General features: G+C 43.5%; 1 protein-coding gene across 1 annotated transcript in view; it reads right to left on the bottom strand.

Moving 5' to 3' along the window:
- The window catches only part of ATP23 (ATP23 metallopeptidase and ATP synthase assembly factor homolog), a 48,876-nt gene extending 22,627 nt beyond the window's left edge, over positions 1-26,249 (bottom strand). The window contains 5 exon segments of the mRNA XM_029615883.1: positions 10-93; positions 12,985-13,122; positions 21,887-21,968; positions 22,061-22,106; positions 25,983-26,249. Coding sequence (XP_029471743.1) covers positions 10-93; positions 12,985-13,122; positions 21,887-21,968; positions 22,061-22,106; positions 25,983-26,133 — 501 coding nt within the window. The 5' untranslated portion in view covers positions 26,134-26,249.

Below are 26,249 nucleotides of genomic sequence, written 5' to 3'. Positions count from 1 at the left end.
CATGTTTACCTGATGGTGCTGTTTTAATCCAAATTTAAATCTTAATATTTCATTCCAGAGTGAACAGTCACCACTGAGGTTGGCAGCGCGAATCTATTGTAAAAATAAAGCATTAAATGATTTTCTTAATATTCATTTCCTTTTTTTCGAAAGAATCAAGAAGTCATGGGTACAATTTGTGTACTTGTGCGACCATTCACTGATATTTTGTGTCAGGTGGAAATAAATTGTTTCTGAAAGGGGTGTGCATATAGTAACAACTTACAAAGATTTGTACAAGTTGCAAGCAATGCATTTCTTATTTGCTATCCTAACCCTTGCACAATACTGAGACTTGAACTCCCCAATCTGATAGCTAAAGAGGCCACAGTAAACAAGCATGGTCTCCACACCTCACAAATCCTGGGCCAGCTAACAAAACATGGTATTGAAGCTCTTGAGCTGAAGGAGGCATTCACCCAGTAAAGACTCCAATAAACACTGGAATTGACCCTTGAACCTGTCACCCACGAAGTCTCAGGTCCAGTTCTAAAGTATTGCTTTTTTTACACTAAGGTATGAAGGTGCTAAATGCACTAGCCACATCATTTAATCCTAGTCTCACACATATTAAAACATCTCTTTTGGGAGACAGGTCAAAATTGAAACAGATAAGAGGAGCAAACTTATAGGGAAGCGTCTCTTCTGCCTTAAAATTTAGTTATGTCTTCATCTGCATGCCATTTGAACTAATCAATTATCTGGGCTATTCATATAGAATATGAGAGATGTGCACGAGAACACGCAATAGATATCATGCAGATGAAATTTTGTGTCAACCACTAACTTCTCTAACAGAGGTGCTCCTCTCCTCCAGTAAATCTTCTATCCCTCATCCCCACTTATGACTTTCTTTCAATCAATTCTATAGTATTCCTTTTTGCAGACTCTGCCAAAAAGTTTAGCATTGTCTCATCATGCTCTTTTCCGTTATTCCTCACATAGCCAAGATCTGTTCTACTTTCAACCACCACCATTTCTTCAAAATTCATTAAACCTAGCTTTCACTCACCAGTGATCATGCCATTTCCTTTTTCAGCTAAAAGTTTACATCCACTGAAAACAGGGCAAGCATTGCTTTTGACATCCACCTTTCCTTTTGAGATTGTGCACTTGAAGTCTGCCTCAAAGGCAGCATGGCAATCCCTCCCATGGTTCACAGACTGCAATGACCCTTGCTTCTGTATTACTGAAGTATTATTCTTGTTGGTCTGCTAGACTCCTGGCTCCAAAACTCAACAGCTCACCTAATCTACCACTGTCCTTGACTCACTCCTGCATTTCCTCTACTTGCTCCCAAGCAAGGATGCTAGTCAAATTTTGATGCCAATTCAAAATCTTTATTCTTACATTCCAATGCCTGCATGGCCTCATGCCTTTTTAGCTGACACACTTCCCTGGCATCTGCATCTTTAGCCATACTCTGTCCCATCCTATGAAGTTAAAGGGAAGGAAGCTCAAAAGGACTGTCAAAAATATTTTCAGGGTCCAAGATGATAGAGTGAAAGCTGCACGAGCATGCCTATGAATTTCAGTGTTTTGTTTTTTTTTGAAGGCCATAGCATGAGGAAAAAGATCCTCAGAGTCCTTCTTGCTTTCTTCTTCCTTGGAGGTTACAACTGACAACTTCATGCTTTGGAGCATTGGCAGACCTACAATCTCCAGCATTGAAACTAGTAGAGGGAGTGACCACCTGACTGGATTAATCTCCCTGACTCTGCTTGATAATGGTATTTCATCGTTGTTGGAAGGTGTATGAAGTGATACAAACAGATAAATGCATTGGTGACCATCAATGATACTTATTCCAGCACTACCTTCAGGGGAGAGGGCTCCATTTTCTCTCTCTGTGGTGAAGAAACCATCTGTAGAAGAGGAATCTGGGTGAGCTGCAACTACTGCTGCAGCTATGACAGGAGGGCCTGGTCTGGAGCCAGCAGAAACAGGACGGTGTCTCTGAGGAAGATCTGGGGGCAACTGCAGGCCCCCTGGAATTTTTCCCTGGCTTCTTTGACTGCAAATCAGGAGGGGAGAAGTCCTCTTACAATACTAGCAGTAATTACCTTTAACTCCATATCGTCAACCTTGGAAAGCCTGGGGTCTATTACCAAATGTTCTTGGGTATTCTTATCTTACGTGCTAGTGTGAACTCTTGGGAACAGACACAGTACACATTTCTATTGGAGCATGAGGAACCTGCTGGGTTCGATATAGGAGACTAGAGAGTTTTTAATGAAGTGATAGCACAAAATAAAACAGCTATTTACTTTAAGAATGAGTCTCTTGAAAATTAGTCTAAATAATTCAATCTGCACTGCTTAAAATTTCCCCAAGACAGCTTCCTGCTCACTAGCAGATATCTTTAAGAAATATGTGCTGGAGGTATTGAAGATTTCATCAAAAGCTATGCCCCCAGCAAACAGATTTTATATGCCTACAAGGAGAGTGAAGAGCAAACAGGGGGAAATACAGGATAAAACCCAATAAACTCTAGGCAGTTTGGATATTATTGGACTGTTAGAGGACTTGCTTCCTGAGGAGTCACATAGGGCTACTCTATTAATTGCCTTGTGTTTGAATATTTATTTTTATATACCGACATTCACCCAAGGGTATCACATTGGTTTATATAATATCTAGTGAGATAGTGTGATAACAGGTCATACTATCTTTACATTGAGACATTGTAAAATTACAGCAAAGTAAGGTTTTGTAATGTATAAAATTATAACATTGTAAAATAAAAGTGATTTGTTATCTTAACAATATAACAGCTAACGCTTATTTGACTATTGAGGGTTCTCATTGTGGGTTATGTGCGGGGTTAAAGTTCTGTTTGGTAATGGTTGGGGATGACACGGGGTTAATTCTGCAAATTTTTTTGGCAACAGAGTGTCATTGGGTCATAAAGTTTGGGTTCTCCCAGACCTTTGTAGAGTCACACAGGAGAAGAAAATTATTTTTGGCTATGTGTGCCAAGAGGTGAAAACTTTAGGTGCAGAAATGTTTCTACTTTATCTCTTAAATTACCTTATTAAATTGGGTAATATGAGATTTGGAAGTTTTTTTTGACCTGCCTCAGCTTTAAATTTTTCCTGGACTCTGGAAAGGTACTAGGAACTAGCATGGACATTGCGAAGCCTAGTAATGTTTGATCGTTGCTTTGTTTGGGGTATCACTATCTTTAAGTTGAAATACTAAATGAATGAATGAATTCATTCAATTATATGCCAGCTGCATACTAAACTTTTGTCGTTTTCCTTTTAATGATTCCTTTACATTTCTGGCTCCTGGGTTTCCTTGATTGTTGTAGCGGACTAAGGTAAAAGTGCCATAAGATATTTAGAAAACATGTGTTGCCTTATATGGAACCTTGTGGAGGACTGATAGCCGAATGTCATCCTCCAACAGAGACAACAAGGGGTTAATATCCCTCTCCAGCCATGTCATCTGACATTGTGCAGGAGGAATAGATCTGAAAGTGCTTCTAGACAGGATGTAACCATATCAGGCATTTATGTCAATCTTACCTGATCATTTCAAGCAACACATGCCTCCTTTAATAAGAATGCCATCTCCTATCCAGCTCATATGCACAGAAGGATAAGTGCATATATATATATAATAGATTTATGTTCCCTGTATGTACCCAGATCAGTCCAGAATTCTGGGTTTTGCTTCCTCTCCATTTCTCTGTCTCCAGCAGATGGCGAAGGTGCAAAGCCTGTAGTCTGAATAAAAAAAAAATAGAGAAGACAAAGTCTACAGAGATAACCAAGGACCCTTTATTGCTCTGCCCTTCTTCGCTGGACAGGGCTGACAACTGGGGGTCCCAGTTCTATCGCCCTGAGGGACAGCCTGAGCCTGCAGCCATTCTTAAGGGAAGTGCTTCTTTCTTGTATATTAAAGTTTTGTTAAAAAAAACAAAGCATATAGAAACATAGAAATGACGGCAGAAGAAGACCAATCGGCCCATTCAGTCTGCCCAGCAAGCTTCACACATCTTTCCTTTCATACTTATCTGTTTCTCTTGGCTCTTAGCCACCCTTGGTTCTATTTCCCTTTCACCCCCACCATTAATGCAGAGAGCAGTGATGGAGCTGCATCCAAGTGAAATATCAAGCTTGATTAGTTAGGGGTAGTAACCGCCGCAACAAAACGTTTAATAAATAGCAGGAGCATTGGGAAAAGAAATGGGTAGGTAATTGCTGTGGGATGGCACCGCTTTACTCCAGCTCAGCTGTTTTAGCATTCATTCAGCTCTCTATTCTACCCTACCTCTTGCGCCTTTCGGCTCTGTTCCCGCCTTCCAATGGCAGTTTTCATGCCACACTGCGCGGCCTGGGCGCATGGCTATCCCACAATGGAAAATTCTCCCGGTGCCTCTCCAGTGGCATGGGCTTTGCGGGGAGCGCGGCAGAGATTAGGCAAGGTTCAGCGCCATGAGCCTGGGAGGTTCTTGCTGGCGCGGCAGCCCGTCAGCGATCCCTTCCCGCTGAACGCGGGAACAGTGGCTATATTGATCAGTTTCAGGGATGCTGTGTGGGCCACAGAGGGGGAGGGGGTTTTCCATTCGACTTTGTCTCTGGTGGCAGGCACCTCCGGGGGTGGTCCAGATGCTGGAGGGCCCTCTTCAGGCACTGATGAGGGCTCCTAGGGCGATTCTAATGCCTCTTCTAGTTTTTCATTGGATTTTGTGCTTCTTTTGCATAAAGCTTACAAAGCCAGGAAGTACGGGTGGCGCAAGGCTAATCAGGCGGCTTCAGTCAGACCTGTGAAGAGGCCCAAGCCCTCAGGGACTACAAGGACCACAAGGGTTAGGCGTGTCCCAGGAACCCAAACACTGATGCCCGCAGCAGAAAGCTCCTCAGAGGATTCAGGGGTGGATGATCTGCATATGCACGACCCTCGGCTCTCGTATCTCAGTTTGGTGGATCAAGATCCGGATCAAGGGTTATCAAAGAACCCGGCCGTCGATGGCAATGATACCATGGTGGTACAGCTGTTCCACAAGGAGGAATTGGCTCCCCTTATACCCGCTGTTCTGCAGGAACTAGGTATAAGGTTCCGTGAGAGGGAGCAGTGGACCCGGTCATGGTTGGCCTTGGAGTCCCACAAGATCTTTTTCTTTGCACACGTCAGTTAGCACCTTGCTGTTTAGGGAGAGGGATGCTCCTGAGACAGGCCTGAAAGTCAGTAGAGCCATGGATAAGTTATATCCTTTGTCAGAGGATGTACTTGAGCTTCTGAAGGTCCCGGTGGCCGGTTCTGCAGCTTTGAAGGACGTTCAAGATAGAAAGCTGGAGGTCCACCTCAAAAAGATTTTTGAGGTGTCGGTTCTTGGTGTTCGAGATGCTGTGTGTAGCAGTTTTATGTTGAGGGTCAGCATACACTGGGTGCAGCAGTTACAGGCTGACAGGTCCTTGTCTGAATCGGAGATGAGACAAGCAGAATGTCTGGAAGCCGTAGTGGCGTATAGTGCGGATGCCTTATATGATCTCGTCAGGACCTCCTCCAGGACTATGATGTTGGCAGTCTCGGTGACTCCTCTGGTTGAGGAACTGGTTGGCTGATGTTTTGTCCAAGTCCCAGTTGGGAGCTCTCCTCTTTGGTAAACACTTGGAGGAGAAAAGGTCCATAAATTGCCAGAAGATAAGCTGAAAGTGAAAGGCTCCTTTCCTTCCAGTTCCTACTTCAGAGGGAATCAGTGGTTTCGGCCACTCAGAGCATCAGGAAGTTCTGAGAGATAGTCCTCGGCTAGGCAACCGTCATGGAACCAGCCCTTTCAGAGGCGTAGGGTGGGCAGAGATGGCTCTTCCCTCCGCGGAGGAGCCAAATCTGCACAATGAAGCAAGGGTGGTCCACTTCTCAGTTCCAGTTATAGGTGGCCGGTTGGCTGTGTTCTACGAGGAGTGGACCAATATCATTTCAGACCAGTGGGTCTTAAACGTGATATGTCAAGGTTATGCTTTAGAATTTGCTCGGTTGCTAAGAGATTGGTTTGTCTCCCCAGGCACTCATCGAGAAAAGAGGTTGGTGCGAGAAACCACAGGTTGTCTTCGCAAGCTCGGGGCCATTGTGCCTGTTCCCCTGGGAGAGCGAGAGATGGGCAGTTATTTAATTTATTTTCTAGTCCCCAAGAAAGAGGGCACGTTCCATCCAATCCTAGATTTGAAGAAGGTAAACATAGCTCTAAATGTTCCTTGGTTTCGGATGGAAACCCTGTGTTTGGTGATCGTATTGGTTCACAAAGGAGAGTACCTGGCGTCGCTGGATTTGACAGAGGCCTACTTGCATATAGGAATCCGGTCCGATCATCAAAGATTTCTGAGATTTATGATTCTGGGGGAGCATTTTCAATTTTGCGCCCCGCCTTTCAGTCTGGCGACGGTGCCCAGGACTTTCATCAAGGTGACGGTCGTGGTGGCAATGGCTCTCCGGAGGGATGATGTCCTAGTGCACCCTTATCTGGATGACTGGCTGATTCGGCAAAGTCGGAGATTCTTTGTCAGAAGGCAGTGTATGTAGTTCTCAACCGCTTGGTTCGCTAGGTTGGATAATCAATCTGGCCAAGAGTCATCTTGTTCCTTCCCAGGATTTGGAATTCCTGGGAGCACGTTTCGATACCAAGGTGGGAAGGGTTTTCCTCACTGAAGACCAGATTTCCAAGCTGCAAGCTCAAGTTTGCAGATTATTGCAGATGCAAGTACCAAGGCTCTGGGATTATTTGCAAGTTCTCGGGTCTATGGCCTCCACTTTGGAGTTGGTTCTATTAGCATTTGATCATATGAGGCCTCTGCAGTTGGCTTTATTATCCCACTGGGACCAGTTGTCAGAACAGTGTCTGCTTCTTCTTCCGCTTACGGAGTTTGCTCTGTCCAGTCTCTCTTGGTAGCTCCGGCCAGACAAGCTGAGGAGGGGCTGTGGACTTGGAGATCCCAACCTGGACGACTGTCACCACCTATGCCGGTCTCTCTGGTTCGGGAGCGGTGTGTCAGAACCACTCTGTGCAAGGCCAGTGTGATTGGTGGAGGAAGCCTAGTGGTCCATCAATCGTTTGGAGATGAGAGACATATGTTTGGCCCCACAGGCGTTTATGCCCCTGGTGAGGGGGAAGTCGGTGAGGATCTTGTCAGACAATGCGACAACAGTAGCCTACATCAAATCGACAGGGGTCACCAAAAGCTAGCAGTAGTTCGGGAAGCCCGGGATTTGATTGGCTGGGTGGAACAGCACCTGAAGCAGTTAGCAGCCTCCCACATAGCGGGCACTGCCAAAGGACAAGTGGATTTTCTGAGCCGGCACCAGCTGGACCCAGAAGAGTGGAAGCTGTCTGAGGAGGCCATATGCCTCATCCACTGCAGGTGGGGCACGCCATGCGTGGATCTGATGGCAACTTCTCTCAATGCCAAGGCTCCGTGGTTCTTCAGTTTACCAAGAGAAAGGGGAGCAGAAGGTGTGGATGCCTTAGTTCTAACCTTGGCCGATGGGCATCCTTCTGTATGTGTTTCGGCCTTGGCCATTGGTTGACAAGATCTTGCGGTGCGTAGAGGCCCATCCAGGCAAAGTGATTCTCGTTGCCCCAGAATGGCTGAGGTGTCCATGGTTTGCGGACTTGGTCAACCTAGCAGTGAATGGTCTGATAAAGCTAGCTCATATGCCTAATCTGCTGCGTCAGGGACCCATTTGTTTGGATCAGGCAGATTACTTTTGTCTAGCATTTTGGCTTTTAAGAGGCAGTGATTGAGGAATAAGGGTTATTCAGAAGGGGTCATCGCTACCCTCTTACAGTCTAGAAAGACTTCCACTTCCCTGGCGTATGTGAAAGTATGGAGAGTTTTTGATACTTGGTGACGGGGCAGAATGTTGATCCTAGGCGAGCCTCAGCGGTAGATGTTTTGGCCTTTCTTCAGGAGGTTTGGTTAAAGGTTTGTCCTTTAATTCCCTCATGGTTCAAGTGGCGGCTTTAGGCTGCCTTCGTGGTAAGGTTCGATGAGTATCTCTGGCAGCACATCCGGACGTTGTGTGTTTTTGGGAGCGAAACATTTGCGCCCTCTGGTTCGGAAACCTTGCCCTTCCTGGAACCTTAATGTGGTGCTTAAGAGCATGTGTGCACCCCCTTTCAAGCCTCTGAAGTGAATTACTATGAAGGATCTCACTTTAAAAGTGGTCTTCTTGGTGGCAATTTGTTCGGCTCATCGAATCTCAGCTTCAGACCTTATCATGTAAGGAGCCCTTTTTGAGAATTTCTGATACGGGCGTGTCCTTGCGAATGGTCCCGTCTTTCCACTTAAAATCAGTCAGTGGAACTTCCGTCCTTCCTAAATTTGGATCCTACAGCACCTCAGGTGAAAGAGTTAAGATGGTTAGTCTTGAAGTGTGCTTTGTTGCAGTACCTGAAGGTCACAAACAGCTTCTGCTTGTCAGATCATCTCTTTGTGTTGTGGAGTGGTGCCAAAAAGGGTCATAAGGCATCAAGAGCCATAATAGCAAGGTGGCAGAAAAAGGCTATTAGCTCCACATATATCTGTCAAGGTTGTCCTGTTCCGGAGAGGCTACGGGTGCATTCTACCCATTCTTAGGCAGCCTCCTGGGCAGAGTGTCATCAAGTTTCACCACAAGAGATCTGTATATCAGCTACTTGGAAATCGTTGCACACTTTCGCCAAGCATTACCATTTGGATGTTCAGGCCCTGGAGGCCATGGGCTTTGGTGAAAGTGTACTTCGAGCAGGACTCTCGCAGTCCCACTCTATTTAGGGAAGCTTTGGTACATCCCAGGAGTCTGGACTGATCTGGGTACATACAGAGAAAGGAACATTGGTTCTTATTTGCTAATTTTCATTCCTGTGGTAGCACAGATCAGTCCAGAGTTCCCATACTGGAGGAAAGGGGGAATTACAGTCCACTTGATTAATTTTTGTGATTTTCTAAAGAATGGCACAGGTTTTTTGTTGATCCTAGACAGGGTTTGTGGGGATGCAGTTTGCATTCTCAGGTTTCCTCTGCCCAATGCTCGTTAGGGTGTTGCTTTTGTTTCTTCATCTGGCTTGGGTGCTGTTCAATACTGAGGGACTGCAGGTGGCATCTCGTGTTAAGTGGCAGTAAAACTCTCTGTCTCCATCTTCCAGAGGGGAGGCAAAACCCAGGAGTCTCGACTGATCTGTGGTACCACAGGAACGAAAAGTAGCAGGTAAGAACCAATTTTCATATACACACACATACATATAATTTTTCTTATTTTTGCATTTCCCAAATACCAATAAAAAAAAAAAATAAATAAAATATATATATATATATATATATATATATGTGTGTTTTTAAATATTGGATGTTGTTCTGTTCATCAGTTGTTCTGAAATATTAATTCTTTTTATTAGTATGGTTTTACAATTATAAATGATGCTTTAGATTTCTTGATTTTATTGCTTGATGTTTTCTGAGGAATGATGATGTTTCTGTTTTTCCACTGGTGCACTACATACAAAGTATGACTTGTTGCGATTTCCAGTTCAGTTTTTGTCTGCATGCTTCTATTTATTATCTTTTTATTCTGTATTTAGCGAGCGGTCTGTCTGTGTTCATGTGTGGTTTCTGTGTAGGGATCTACAGCAGCTAGGTTTGTTCTGTTTTCCTGATAAGTGATATATTTTTGTTTTTAAGGCCTGGTGATTTGCAATGCTGCATTTTCATAGGTGGGGTTGTTACTGTTTTGAGTGCTGGCAGTTAGTGCTGTTTTGGAATGGGAGGTTTTTATATTGTAATTGTATTTTAGTTTGCTCATGGCTTTCTGAAGACCAAGCCCAGACCAAGCCCACACCCAATATGCAATACAATAGTCATAATACCACATGTTCCAAGTGTCTTTTTGGCTTTTATGCAGGGTTTTCTGGTTGACAACACAGCGGTGTATGCAAATATAATATACATGTTGTGATATTTTTCCTTCCAAAGACTATACTTTATCCTTTTTCATGTAAAATCTTGTATTACAATCAAATGCTTAATTTTAAACTGTGTGTGGAGAGGGCTGTGGTGGGGGGAAGCTTGGATGCAAAGCTGTAAGATTTATTTAGGATGCCTAATACCCTTACAGTGGCTCCAATTAGAAAAAGAATACAAATTAAACGCTTAACTAAAACAAAAAAACCCCAAAAACAGAATGAGGAGGGGCCAGCATGGTAATCGTTCGTACAAGACAGCAAAAAAAAAAAGCTGGCACTGGCCCTGCGCAGCAGTGCTCTGTGGTGATGCACTAGAGGGGTTTCCCATCCTTCCCCAGTGAGAAGATCCCCATGTGGAAGTGAATGGAAGGAATGGGTTGAGTGAATGAGAGGGAGGTATGGGGTGAGTGGCAGGGTGGAGGTGAGTTACAGAGGGAAGGGGGAATGAGGAAGTGGAAGAGGGAAGGTAAGAAAAAAAAGAGGGTAGAAGAGTTTTGTGAGAGAGGACAAAGTCTGTGTGCTCCCTGCTCACCTCCATCTCTTCTGCACTAATCCATGACAATCAAAAGTTCCTAGGTGTTACATCAAAACATTTCTGGCAGTAGAAGGTGTTGGTGTGGCTGTTACTGAGGTGACCCAGAATTTGAATTTTCTTTTGTATGGTAAGTTGAGGTGGGTCTGTCTCTTAGAGAGTGTTATCTCTTTTGGGTTCCTTCGCAGGGGCAGTGGTGGGGGAGGCACATCTCATCCTATCCCATCCATCACCTCAGGCAGCAGATTGCCATGAGCTGTTCCTAACTGCTGGCATCAGTTACTGATAAAGTAAAGCTCTGCTCCTGCTCTGGCTGCCAACATTCTGAACTGTCTTCCATAGTCTGACATCAGCATCAAAGATCTGCTCAATGTCGCATATGTTAGCATACCAAAAGAGATGTTTTGGGTCTATGCTTTATTGATTATAAGTCAGGCTGGGAAGACAGCTCAGAGGTTCAGTCATATAGTAGTAGCAAATTTTCTGATGTACCACCAACTTCAGCAGTCACCTTATGCTCCTGAATACAGGTGTGTGCGAGAAGAACAGACATAAAACCTGCAGCAGAGACCAGTTCTGTTTGGCAATAGTGTACTCCATTCCTGAAAGATGGTCTTATCAGACAGGTCAGCTTCCTGTCCAGCTATCACAAGACCAGATCACACACTGAGATCATACAAAGACAGATGACTCTCCGGGGGGGGGGGGGGGGGGGGGGGGGGATTCAGCAGTCTACAGTGAAGAAGAGATCCCATTTTATGCTCCTGTTTGACTATGTGTGAGCTCTTGGATATGCACATCCTGGCTTTTAAAAACGCAAGGGAGAGGGGCTCAAGAGGGCGGCAGTGAAGATGATCCATTAACACCAGCAGAAGATGACACCCAAGCCATCGCTCTCTACCCCTCTCTACAGCACTGCAGACCAGGTTCAGCATACTGGAGGTCACTGCACATAAGAGTGTCTCCTGCCTGTTGCACAGGAGCCCTTGTTGAACCTGTTTTTTTCTTCTCCAGGTATCAGACCAAATCCTTTTGGCCCAGCAGGTTAAGGAGTCCCGGACATGTGCCCCCGTCCACAGAGACAGCCTTCGTGAACTCCTGTCCCTCTAATGACTATGACACAGATGTTTCCCATGGTGAGACCGACAGTAAACTTCAAAGTTAAGGAGAAAGTTAACTAAGTTTATTAATAACATCCTAAGCAAGTCAAGTTTATTCTAACGTGTATTGCTTTGAGCTCACTTATAGCATGCTAAGCTTTAATCATTATAAGTACTTGCAAGCTGTGTTAAGGATTGTAGTATAACTTTCTTATCTAAGAGACATAAGTTGTGTGTATTATTCCATTTCTAAATCTGAGAAGGTTTGGGACTCCTACGTTAGATGGAAGAACTCCAGATGAATTTTTATATCTTGTATAATAGTTCCACATTATTCTCTATTGCACAACCCTTGTTGTGGAATATCTACTTCTTGAACCGTGCATTGTATTGAGCTATGTTACGAATTTGGGAGGGGGAGGAGGGAGAAATAGATGAGGGTGAACGGGAATTGTGAGTGGGAAATCACATTGTGTGATACTATACTTGCATTGAAGATATATTGTTGGTTATGTATCAAGTATGTGACAAAAATTTAAATTGAAAAAAAAGTGTGAATTATTCTGAGTAGTGGGTCTGACATATCTGAAAATAAAGGTCGGATTCTGAAATAAACAGTTGTCCTTTCTTGGGCTTCTTGGATCATATATAAAAGGTAAATACATGGTAATTTTCAGTAGTGATGTTCCTCCCGAGAAAAAGGGGAGGAAAGTGGATTATAACCCACAGGCTATGATATACTTTTAGAATTCCTTACAGACTCACTTTAAAAAGTGATAATTTTAGGGATAAGATCCTTTAAGCAGATGACTGTCTTTATTGTAAAATTATATTTTACTTTTAACCACATAATTTTAAATCTTAAACAGATTACATATTTAAAATGTATACAAAGCAATGTGGACAGTGTGGCAAATCATGGTAACTTGATTCTTCTTATATGCTGTGTTTAATTTATCCCATCTTCCTAGGTTGTTTTACTTTGCCATTTTTCATTTCCCCAGAATACAATTGCCTTCTCCTTTTCTCCTCTCTCACTCGGAATGCAATGACTTCCCAGTTAAAATGTTCTACTTAAAAAGTCTTACTTTTAAAAATCACACATTCTCTATCTGATCCAGTAGATTTCTCTGCTTTAGCTCCTATGAACTGGATGTAGGAACTGAATGCATGTAAGAAGTGAATAAATAGAACAGAGTTGAAGCCTCAATAATGGCAGTACTGTTATAATTCAAATTTCACTGTTGGTCACAATGGTTATCTTAGTCACCAATATGAAAAATTAATATTAGAAAACAAGGTATGAGATATCGAGAACCAGAAATACATTTTTAAAACCAAAGGTCTACAAAACAATATAAAATGCTTACCTCTGAGCAGGCTAAGTGTTTGACGTTATTGAACCAATCTACATGTGCACGACAATGGTCAAAAGCATGAATCAGTTCATGTGCAACCACTCTGTTCATATGAGACTGATGGCGAATGTTATTCTGACATAAAACAATCTGTAAGCAAGAAATATATGAAAAAATCAGGTAATTAGCACACTTGGCCTTTCTAATTTATGCACTGTAATGCTTGCTAGTTAAAGTCTCTTAAAAAGGCAACCAATAGTGGAATATTTTATTTTCTGTTTTATGCCTGAATGTGACATAGGCCTCGAGTACAACAATTTTGACGTAGCTTTTCTATAATATTTTATAATTACCTATGGGCTCCTGATCAAAAAGTAGATACTATCATTAAGTAGAACTTTTAAGAAATTGCAGATTATTTTTGCGACTGTTGGGGCTGTTGTTGTGGATGGGTGGGTGGATGATATGAAGGGTAGGTCAGATACGATCGCTGCTGATATGGTTGCCTGCGAAGAGGGGCGAAGTATCGTCGAGGAAATGCGGCGTGGGCCAGTGGGTTGGTCAAGGATTGCACCGCCACACTTTGTTCTTTCAGCTGGGAGATCATTTCTTGTAAGCGGCTGCCGAAAAGATCATCTCCCCAACATGGAAGGTTGGCCAGCTTTTCGTGAACGTCTTCACGTATGGCACTGGCTCAAACCATACCAAGCATCGTGCCGATGCTCTGGACGATGTCTCTAAGGCTTCATATATGGTACAGAGGAGATGGCGTATACCCTCCTCCATATCCTGAATCGGTTGCAGTGGAGAAATCGCTGAAGCTGCCTCTGGTAGAAGACCTTTTACAAGTTGGAGGGATTCGTACAAATATTGTACTATATAGAACTGGTGTTGGTGGATGCGAGCGCCCAACATGGCAGATTGGAAGGATCTCCTGGCAAACTTGTCGAGGTATCGGTGGTATTTCCCCAGTGGCGTGGTGGAGTGTAATCTTGTTTTCTTCTCTTGCTGCATCGCTGACTCTAACACAATGGAAGCATGTGGCAGTTGAGGTGGTGTGTGAAAAGGGGATTGTTTCATGCAAAACTTTAAGTCTGTCTTCCTGGAAACCGGTGTCATGGTGAACGGTGTTTTCCAGGATTTCTCCAAGAACGCATCTAGCATGTGGTGGGATGGGAGAGCTGTTGGTTCAGAGGGAAGGTCAAATATTTTTAAAACGCCTAAGGTTTCTGCCCTTGGATCCGGCAGCTTATGGATCTTAATGTTAAGGGTGGATCCGACTTTGTCAATAAATTTAGAATAGGAGAAGTCCTCCGGGCGGGGGGGGGGGGTATCCCATGGACAACCCTGGTGACAAAGGCAAGAAGTCCAGTTGTGGAGTCGACTTTTGTGAGGTTTGGGGGCAGGGGGAAGGAATATCTTGCCCTAGTAACTATCCTGAGATAGATGAGAGCATCTTCGGTGACATATTGGGGGAAGGCTGCCGCGAATGTGGTGGAGAAACATGGGGGCTGATTGGGATGGGATGCAGGTAGGAGAACCCCGTCTGGAGAGAGGAAAAGAACCCTGTGAGGGCTGCCGAAATCTGAGAGATTGCTTGTTGGGACATGTCTGGTACTGGGGGTGGTAGAGCCGGTGGCTGATCCCATTTGCGGGGCTGTGGAACGGCTGCCAGGAGAATATCAGAATTGGAAACCTGTGGGCGTCGTTTCTGAGGGCTCAGATACTCCCGCACCCATATTTTCTTACACAGGGATTCTTGCAGCTGCGTGGAGGAGCGACGTCTTTGGGAAACTGATGAGAGGTCAGAGTAGATCCGTACAGACGATGAAGACTAGGAATCTTGGGAGGGGGAGGAAGAAGATACATCCACCCATTCTTCATCTGACCTGGTAGTTTTAGGGTCTGATGGGTAGTTTTAGGGTCTGATGCACTTATGTGCACTCTGGCTTTTTAGGGTCTGATGCACTTATGTGGCTCTGGCTGTGGAAGTGGAGTATGATTGGAGGGGACGTCACTCCCTGGATCAAGTCTTGGTTCTTGAGGATGCTGCAAGGGTGGCATTGCCGTGTGTGTTGGAGCTTTCTGCGTCAGTGGACACACCGATGGTGAATGCTTTGAGGGCTGCTTCGACGCTGTGTGCTTCGATGGCTGCGCTGAAGACGTCTGCGTTGATGGGCGCGTTGGTGACATCAATGGTTGCGTCGAGGACACTTGCGTCGGGTGCGTCGGCGTGGTAGAAGGCGCATCGGCGCTTTTTGGCGATGAAGGCCTCTGAGTCAACGCAGACGCTTCCAAGGATCGAATCAAGGCTTGTGGTGCAGCTCACGGTCTGCATGTCGCGGTGCGTCTCTATGTTTCCTTTTGGATTTTTCACCCCCTGTTTTTGAGCCATGGGGCCCCAGAGAGGCTGCCTGTTTCTGTGAGCGGGCCTGTGTTAGCGCCGGTCCCGGCGAGGAATGGGCCTCGGGGGGGGGGGGGGGCATATGAGCCGTGCCATGAATCTGTTTCTCATTTTTTTGAGCTCGTTGTTGTTGGGCCCTAGGCGACATGCGGCCACAATGTTTGCATGTCGCCTGGTCGTGGAAGGGCCGAGGCAAACATAGCAGGCCTAGTGTTCATCAGTTATGGACATACTTTTGCCGCAGCTACACAACTTGAAGCCTGATGGTTGGGGCATGTGCTGCGGAGTCACTCTGCTACTTTTTCTAGTTTTTTTTTTTTCATTTGTCCGGTGAGGAGAGACACAGCTCCGCGTGCGTTTCCGCTCGTGGAAAGGACTGAAGAGAATCTGCTTTCCTGCGCAGGAACACATGTGCAGCCGCAGAGCCAAGCTCTGTAGCAGCTTTGGCAAGCTCCACCTCTTGACACCTGACGGATGTTCCCATCACAGCATGGCTAATTCAGCTCTGCTATCAAAGGGAAATAAGTTTTATTGAGGTGGCAGTGAAGTGAGTACTTTGATCAAAAGATGATAAACATTTATATAACATGGAGAAATTAATACTTACCTGATAATGCACTTTCCTCTAATGATGGCAATCCATCTCCACCAGAGGATTATGCACCTCTGCCAGCAGACGGAGATGGAGAAAAAGCTGATGTCACGGCTACATAGTCCCGCCCTAACGTCAGCCCGCCAGTATTCTTGGGAAAAGCCAAACTGTGGACAAACTAATTATACTTGAACATTATCATCAATAATCAACCACTCATGCTTCCAATCGAATGGGAACAATGAGCTCAGATAAAAGAAGTAAAAAAATGCACTAAACTAATGGGCTAGACTAGCCACTTACCAGTCTTCATCGAAAAGCAGGAATCACACTCTGCAATGTTCGCCCTGAAAAAGCTAACCATAAAATTCAACATCGATAGCCTATGGTGGGCATGGGATTGACCTGCCATCCTTAGAAGAAAGGAAATTATCAGGCAAGTAGTAATTTATCCTTCCTCTGCACACTGGCTTGGTAAGATCAGCCTTCAAAATAGCATCTGCTGACCAGTTGCGCAGCCACAGCTGTCGCCTGGCCACAATAACAGAAGCAGACCCTCTGGTGGCTGTGCGAAACAGGTCAAAGCCCGCATCAGCTAAGAGGGTAGCACTTGCATCCACCTGTCTGAAGCAGTGCTGCCAGATTCTTGAGAAAGACACAAGGTAGTTCGAGCTACCAGGGCACAAGAAGCAATTTTTTTTTTTTTTAAGTTCATCACCACCAGCTGAAGGCATGCTTTAACATAGTCTCAATTCTTTTGAGCATCTTTAAGTGATACACCTCTCTCTCTACCGGGATGGAGGTCCGATTTGTGACCAAAAACACGAAGGCATCCACCATAGGAAAACGCACTTGTTCTCTGGCCTGCGAATCCAAGGGATATAAACAGATTGAGGTGTGCCCCTCTTTTAAAGGACGCATCTGGCGCACCCCATACCAGATCAAGCAACTCTTGAATCACATTCAAGAGGGGGGAACAAACATGAGGCTTTGCATAGGTTAACCAAAATGGAGTCCTTCTCACCCCTGAGGAGTCAGCCCCAGCTACTCTGAAGATCTGCAAGGTCTGAGTGATCAAACTCAGCCACTCATCTCAATGAAAGAAACGGAGAAGATTCCTATGTGGCTCCAATCCGGGGGAACATAAGAACATAAGAAAATGCCATACTGGGTAAGACCAAGGGTCCATCAAGCCCAGCATCCTGTTTCCAACAGGGGCCAATCCAGGCCATAAGAACCTGGCAAGTACCCAAAAACTAAGTCTATTCCATGTTACCATTGCTAACGGCAGTGGCTATTCTCTAAGTGAACTTAATCTCCCCTTCCGCAACAGGACAGCCACCATCATCAGCATCGGTATTATCTCGATCCACATGCATTTGAAACTTGTCAGGTCGTGCTGTACCATGGCACTTGCCCATGGTGGCAGGCAGCAGAAAACTCTTGAGCACACAATCCTAAGCTAGTAGGTATTGAACACAGGCAACCTCTCCTGTAGAAATGTCTATAAGTCCTGGAAGAATTCCACCCAGGAAAAGGAGGAAGGGCCTATTCCAGGCCTCATAGGCCCGAACCTGACATCCGGAGAGCTGGTCTTCCCTGACGACTCAGCTAGTGGATCAACTGAAGGAGGGAGACACCCGCCTTTTGTCACCTTCAGTCCCACTCCTGTCAGACCGTGCAGATGGAATATCGCCAGCAAATTCAAGAGGCAAAACCTCATGAGCATCCAGGCAGCGCTGACACAGGCTTGTAGAAAGTTCCGGCTGTATTGCCCTAATGGCATGCAGCACAAATAAATAAGCGCTTAAAAGTTTTTTGCTGCCGGTGCCATGGTTGAAATGCGTTCAGGCAGGTATAAGACCTCGCCCAGGTAGACGCACAAAGAGAGCGTCTGGTTATCTATGCCCAAAATGGGTGCACAAACAATGTGCGCCCAGGCACACGTGCTTAGTATTTTCGCCATTGTAGGTGCGCAAACCGTGTATCCAGGTACATGTGTTCAAGGAATACCCAAGCTAGGTGCACAAGCTGTATGACCAGAAGGAAGGATGCCTAACTTGGATGCACAGGATGTGCAGTTGCACATCAACGGCACACAGGGAAGGTGTGCGACCAACTGTTGTGGCCTACCATGCAGCAAGAAATCTGAGAGCGGGGCCTAGCCACAAGGCTGCTCATCCTATAGTGTTTGACTCACCTCCATACCTCAGATGAGTGGGAATGCCAAACTAAAAGGAAAATAGACCCGGTAGGAAAACTCCTCACTAGTGCGTTCTTGTTCTGCTTTTTTTTTTTTTTACAGAAAGTAAAAATTTTACCCAAGCTCAGCCTTCCTTGGCTGAGAGCAGGAACGAGTCCCAGCTATGGGAAAAGAGGGCGAAAGCCTTCACTGCCAGGCCTCTCTCGGCCTGCAACCGTTAATGTAATCTCAAGTCCACACCACCCCAGGCTACCGGACTGAAGGCATCTTCTGAAGGAGGGACCGAATGGTTTCACCACAGGAGGCAAGCGGCGCTATATAAGCGTCTTCTTGATGTCTTCTCACTTTTTTTTTTTTTTATAACTCATAAGCAATTCCCATAGGGAAATGCATATCCACCATCTGCTGGAGACGGAGAATACTGGCGGGCTGATGTCGGGGTAGGACTATATAGCCGTGACGTCAGCTTTTACTCCATCTGCTGGCAGAGGTGCATATCCCACTGCTGGGATTGACCTATCAATGTGCAGAGGAAATTATAATATCTAGTTTTAATTTTTTACTTTTACCAATGTATTTTGTGTTGTGTCTTCTTTCTGTATCACTTATACCTAAATCAACCCTAAAGAACAAGGAAGGCAGGCATTTCAAGTCAATTTTATATGACACTACCAAAATGGCTGGGAGATGCCACACTGCTAACTCTTCCTCTGCCTAAGCCTTTGGGGCACTTGCTCAAAATGATCATCCTTCATAAGTTGCTGCCAGTGAGATTCTGAAAACAGTTAGCTGAGACTGTGGTCTACATATTCCAGCTAATGAGATAGCCCATGGATAACACACACAACAAGAGATGTCACCTGCTGGATTCCACAGTTAAGGGAGCTGAAGGTGGCTGCCAGGCTAAAAGCATCCAGTGATACAAGGGGTATATAAGACATAGAGACCATGCCTGTGATGAAGAATCAACACGGGAACCATAGCAGGAAGAAAGACATTGCTTCGCAGATGGATGGAAAGTAAAAGCCAAGCACGACTAGTTGCAAATAGCACAACACCATCTAATTTTCATCAATTTAATTAAAGACTGATATACAGCCTTAGAAAGAAATGAGATTGCACTCTAAACACAGAACAGAGAATCCAAGCACTCCAGAGCTTGTAGCAAAGAGAAGATGGCTGTTGGTGGCAACTTCCTTCTACATGAAACAGAAAGATGCATCTGCTGACTAGACTTGATTGCCCAGGGAGTTATGCTGCCTTCCATATGCCCATATCTAAGACAGAACAGAAAGGATGCTATGGCTATGCCCAAGGAGATGAAATATGATTTCTTTTTTTTTTTGCAAAATTCTATTTGCTGCTTCAATAAAAAGTAACAAACAATGTTGGCCTTTAGACATTTCTTATACTAATATACAAACATGAATATATAGATAACAAAGCAATACAAACAAAGCATGAAAAAGAAACATCTTAGAGGGCATTACCCCAATCTTTACAATAACAAAATATGCTGCCTAATTTTTCTATGTATGTAAATCCATCACAATTAGAAATTGACTGTTTGTTTAGAGCAATCCCAGATCTGTTGGGGTAAAGAGTTCAATGGACCTTCTAAGAGCTATGGTCCATTCCAGGTAGAAAGCAACAGCTCTTTTGCAATCCAAACTGTGCAGGGCTTGGTCTTTTTTTATAAACATGTGGCCCAGGAAAAAAAAGATGACAGGACGACTATTTAAGGTTGGAAAACTGACACCACCTTCGGGATGGAACTTAAGTTGAGTGTATAACACTATCTGACTATGAGGAAACTTAGTATAAAGTGGATGTCACTAGGGCCTGGAGCTCATTGACTCTTCGGGCAGTAGTGACTGCCTTCCAGGTCAGCTACTTAGGTTCACAAGAGTTTAGATGCACAAAAGAGGCTTTCATCACCTGGGTTAGAAGCAAATTGAGATTCCATGACACTGTGGGTGGCTTCATTGGAGATTTCAATTGAAACAAGACCTGCATAAATCCGACAGCTAAAGGCTGAACATAAATAGAGTTTCTGTCACATCAACTTGCAAGCTTCAAGTCATCAGAGATGACAACGCCCAGGTCTCTTTCCTGTTTGGCGATTGCTAGTTCTTTATCACCAAAATAAAGTATTAAGCTCTTGGATTTCTGCATTCTAAAAACACAATTATGCATGTTTTTTTAATTAAAGTATAGAAAACAGTCAAAAGTATGGTAGCTAATTTTTTTAATATTTTTCAATTTATTCATTCTGGCATTCTGTTGCAAATGTTCATATAATCTACAAAAATGTACACATTCCTTTTTAACACTTCCCCAACATCATTTACAAAGACATTGGAGAAAACAGTTTTTTTCAGGGGGTTCACCAGCTGCAGCCCTTGTTCTTTTTGTTCCCATTTTAGTTTTGAATGCAATTAAATGAAAATCCTACTTAAGTATATGCTGTATTACACAGCATATGCTGCTATATTAATATTAAGCTGATATGCAAAATATGAACATAAAAAAATCTGGTAACAGAAGGATTTTAAAAAGCAAGGTCTTGACTATAATAAATTGTAAACTCAAACAATTACTATCAGTACCAGAAATATGAGTGAGAAAGTGTCCAAAAAACATGCATCGCTCCTTCAATAGTGGACTATTTAAGTAGATTTGTATAAAAACAACTATTTTTATTTACAAGTCAAGCATGGCAAAATCCAGTGCCAGGACTTACAATGTTACAAATTTTTCATGCACACTAGGCCAAAGTAATAAAATATACTGACCAATGGGAAAAACACTGTGACCTGCATAAAATATGAAACTGTAATCCAACCTTTGTCCTAGCCCTCCTCCTAACCCCAATCATGTTCAGTTCCCTTCCTCTCTCTTCTTTTAGCCTCTCCTTTCATGTCTTCTTCTTCTCCCTCCTAGTCGTCTTAGTTGCAGAGAAGCTACACTGTGGCCCCCTGCATTAGTATAACCTTATGTGGTAACGAGCAGCGATTCCCATAGGCCCAGAGACAAACTAGACTGACTCCAGCCTTCTTAAAACAGTATCTCTTTATTATAACTTAACACATGCATAACAGTAGACTATCTTCTCCTCACACCATGTACATTCTTTACTTACAGTGTGTTGCTTCATCTCAGCTCAGTGTTTGAACAGTGTTACGTGCAGGAGCTGCCTTCCTCCCAGAGACCTGGATGGTCTGGTTATCCCCAGCTGGATCCCAGCTCTTATTCCCCAGTCTCTGGTTACACCCTCTGAACTCCACAGGCCCTGCAGGATCCCACCTATACAGCATACTCTTCTTAAGGTATTTAAGGTGAACCAGGTAAATAGGGGAATACCAGGGGCACTGCCTCACACCCTAATGGAAAGGTGACTATTTTGTTGACTGTACTAAAGATGCACATACGCAGCTCAGTATAGGAAAGCAAAAGCAGGGAAATACTGCTGGCAAATGAGACCTGAATGATGGTCCAACTGAAAATGTAGACCATCTCAGTAGTCAAGAGGCTAAAGACAATCAGAAAATGGGACACATGACCAAACTTCAGCAGTACTAAGGCAGAAATCTAACAAAACATATTTAGCCATCATCTATCCAGCAATAGTCATAGGAGTGCCAAATCTAACAAGGAACTATACTATTCTGCACATATGTCTTCTTAGCATAGAACCATGCAGTTTGGTGCCTACCTCAGAAGTTGAAGCATCAAAGCCTCCACTGACTGACCCATCACATTCTTCACAGGAAAAATGCCGATCCTTGTAGGCTGTGCTGAAAAGCATTTAAGTTACAAACTAGGTACAAAAGAATCACTATGAAGACAGAAATAGCATTCAACACATGCAGTAGTATGAACAACTTACCAGCCAGATTGTTTCATAGCATCAAGGAGAAGTTTTGCATATGGGCCTGAAAAATAGGGTGGCTTGAATCAAACTCCCTAGAAAACATGCTTTAAACAACATTTTAAAGACTTGATTATGGCCATTTAGAAAGGTGTTGCTATTATGTTGGAAGCATTTGTGGTTTACATGATACATACTTTCTGTATTTACTAGTTATTGCATACTGTGGATGTTGACATTGTTCAGTTGAAGTGGAATTAAGGGTCAATAAACTTTTTTATTGGACAAACAATATATCTGTGAAGAGTTTGAAAGAGTTATCTTCTCTTCATTAGGTTATCCTTTAGTGTGGTATAATCTCAATCCCATCAGTATCATTGGTCTCCTCCCCTGCTGCTGACTAGAGGCCCCAAATTTTCTTCAGCCATCTACTACTCAATATCCTGTGATTTAGGGAATCCAGAACAACTGGGAAGGAAGGAATGATTGTAAGGGCAACTAAACATTTTTGTTAGAAAAGTAAATAAAGGAAAGGGGAAAAAGAGACTGTAGCTGAGAAAGTAAGAAAAAAAAGTTAGAATTCATAAATTATAAGAGATCACAGAAAGAGAAAGATTGGCGACAATATCTGGAGAAGCAGGGAAAGTTGTCAAGACAGTGAAGATGCAAATGGAAGAAAAAATAGAAAATATGGTAAAATGGGGACAAGGCTTTTTTTTTTTTTTAAAGATATGTTAGTGATAATAGGTGGAAGTGCAAAAGTGGCTTTGTGAGATGCAGAAGTGAAAGGAAGGAATACTTAGACTGATGAGGAGAAAATGGATATCTGTTTGGTGTTCACTGAGGAAAGGCCAAGAGTAGGACCACAGAAAATGGAAAAAAAAAAAAAAGCATGAAAGTAAGGTAAACCTCAAATAATTTTCTGAAGACTATTTGCGAGGAGCTAGCAAAAATAAAAGTAGATAAAAGATGGATCTTGACAAGATACATCCAAAGGTATTAGAGAAGCTCCTGCAGCTCTGCTGCCTTATCTTTTCGATGTTTCTTTAGAGTTGGGTACAGCCTCGGAGGACTGGAGATAGGTGGATGTGATTCAACAAAACAAGTGAAGAAAGAATGAGGCTGGAAATTACAGCGGGTTATTCGTAACTCCTGGCTGAGTAAATGAATGGAATCACTGCTAAAACAGAAGCTACTGCAGATTCTGGAATCCAATGGATTACAAGATCCAAGCAACTTAGTTTTACTAGAAGCAAGTTTTGTCAGATGAATATGATCAATTTCTTTAACTGGGTGACCAGAGGTGAATTGGGGAGAACACTAGACGTGGCCTACTTGGGTTTCAGTAAGGCCTTAGATATACCGTATTTTTCGCTACATAAGACGCACCTGACCATAGGTTGCACCTAGGTTTCAGAGGGGGAAAATTAAAAAAAAAATGGTGTGCTAAACCGGCTCTGTTCCCGGGCGTCTGTACGTCTTATGAAGCAAATTAGGGGAGTGCATAAAAATTTTTTTTTGTCCCCATTTCATTTTCGGGTCTGGGGAGGGCCATTTCGGTCCACTCCCCAGATCAGAAAACTTATTGTTCTCTTTCTGTGAGAAACCCCCCTCCCAAAAAAAACCTACCCCAACCCTTTAAATGTAATTAACTACAACCACCCACCCGCCTGACCCCCCCCCCCCAAGACATGTGTGTGTGTGTGTGAGAAAGAGGGAGCCAATGTGCAGGGGTGTGTGAGAGAAAGAGATAGGTAGCCTATGTGAGGGTGTATGCATGAGAGAGAAAGGGAGCCTGTGTGAAAGGGGTGTGTGCAAGAGAGAGAGAGAGAGGAAGCCTGTATGAGGGGGTGTTGTATATGCATGAGAGAGAGGGAACTTGTGAGTGTGAGAGAGAGGGACAGAAGGAGCCTGTGTGAGAGGCAATACTGAGAGAGGGGTCAAACTCTGGGAGTGGATATAGAGTGGAAGGGGTTGAGCCTAGCGGGGAAGGGGAGAGATAGAGGAGGGTGAAGGAGTTTGGGGGCCTGAGAAGCCAAAATGAAAGGAGACAGGCCAGGAAAGCAAGGAAGGGAAGAAGGGACACTCTTACAATGTACTTCTAGGGAAATTCTGCTCAAAATATTTAAAACTCTACATCTTTAACTAATAATTTGTTTCTGTATTATATTTTAAATGAATTACTTAAAGTTTGTCATGTATATTGTACTATTTTAACCAATATAAAGTATGCAGAATCTTCAATTTTTGTGCGCAGAATTTTAAAAATGTGCGTGCAGAATTTTCTATTTATTTGTGCAGAATTTCCCCCAGGAATAAGGTGTGGAAAACATGAGGAGGGATCTAATGAAGCTTGAGGAATAACTAGAGTTTGGAAGCTAAGATTTAATGCTAAAAATGGAAAAGTCATGAATTTGGGCTGCAAAAGCTCAAGACAGCAGTAGAGTATAGGGGGAAAAATCTTTCTAAACATGAAACAAGAGTGGAATTTGGGGGATGATCTTTTCTGATGATGCTGAAGTGGCCAAATAAGTGGATAATGTGATGATAAAAGCCAGAAAGATGCTTGGATGCATAGGGAGAGGCATGGTCAGCAGATTTAAAAAAAAAAGGAGGTGCAATTCTCCAGTAACACAGTAAATGATGGCAAATAAAAAAAAACAAATGGTCCATCCAGTCTGCCCAGCAAGTTGCTTAAGGTAGTAACTATGCAGGCTACTTCCAAGCGGAAATGTTAAACCTAAAGTTAAACATGAGTTACCCCATTTCTTTATTTCCAACCTCTAATCTCTAGGGATCCAGTATTTATCCCATGCTCTTTTGAATTCCATTACTGTTGTCATCACCATCTCTTCCAAAAGGGAGTTCTGCAGTTTTGGAGACCACAACTTTAAAAGGATATAAACTGGATGGAGTTTATCCAGAGGGTGGCTACTAAAATGGTCAGTGGCTTTTGTTTTAAAGCATATGGAGATATATATTTAAAGATATAAATATATAAGCCCTGGAAGAAAGGCAGGATAAGGGAGATATAACAGAAACATTTATCGTAAATAGCTTCAAGGTATCAAGGAACAAGAGGCAGACCTCTTGGAACAAGGTGAAGGTGAAAGGGAGTAATCTAAAGAAATATTTTATGGAGAGTGGTAGATGAATGGAACAACCTTCCAATGAATCTGGTGGAGACGAGAACAGTGTCTGAATTAAGGAAAGCATAGGATAAATATAGGGAATCTCTAAGGGAGTGGTAGGGACTGTAGAGTTAAGTAGTTGATGTGGATGGGCAAACTAGATAAGCCATATGAATTTTTTCTGCCATCATGTTTTTGTTTCTGTAACAGCCTTCTTGCTCTCTAAAGAGCAAGTGTGCTTGGAGCTAACCATTTACCAAGAAGGTATCAGTAAACAGAGTTTTTACTAATTTTTGAAAAAAGGCAATTCATGAAAAATAAATGAATATTCCTAGTTGACCGGACCAAAGAATTCCACAGTTTTAAAACCAGTTTTTTTTTTTTTAACTTCCAGTTCAAAACAATACACACAGAAAAACTGAACTGAAAAGGAATGGCTCACATATGTATTACAAGAAGCCAGGCAATTATCATGCAGTCTTTTCCAGCTACTAAGTCTCCAGGAGAATTTCTGAGCAAAGGGAGCACTGGATTATTTTACACAGTGAAAGGGACCTAAATCTTCCTGTCTCTCTAAGGTTTCAGCTATTGTTGTTCTACTGAATCCTACACTAATTTACTACATACCTCAACTACATTATGAGCTTAGAGAGCAGAAAGTGATCGAGGTGTTACCGGTCTATTTCAACAAAATATTAAGAAAAAAAAGTGCCTCGTGGTGCAGCAAATAAAATTGCACCTGTTTAGGGTGTTGGGGAGGGGGGACTTCAGCAGAATCCCCAGACGCTGGCTTCAGCTCCTGCACCTACTTGTATCCAGGGCCACTTTCAGCATGACCTGACATTTATGGTTGAAGGTGAAGAGACTCTGTGTCAGGAAACCCTTCTTCCGCTTCCTATCTTGCCTCTCCGGGAACATCTGGTAACCATATTCCTCTTCATCTTCTTTCGTCTGGTCCATGATCTCCCTCTTTCCCACGTTATTCTCCGCCTATAACCCCGGCCCCTAGTAATCTCCGTAATCGTCACCGTCCAGGCCTCCCGCGATCAGCTCGCACTGCACGTAGTCGAGGCCGA

This window comes from Rhinatrema bivittatum, chromosome 9 (genome assembly GCF_901001135.1).
Source record: "Rhinatrema bivittatum chromosome 9, aRhiBiv1.1, whole genome shotgun sequence".
In the NCBI taxonomy this organism is placed as follows: Eukaryota; Metazoa; Chordata; class Amphibia; order Gymnophiona; family Rhinatrematidae; genus Rhinatrema; species Rhinatrema bivittatum.
This window is presented reverse-complemented; position numbering and strand designations above follow the sequence as displayed.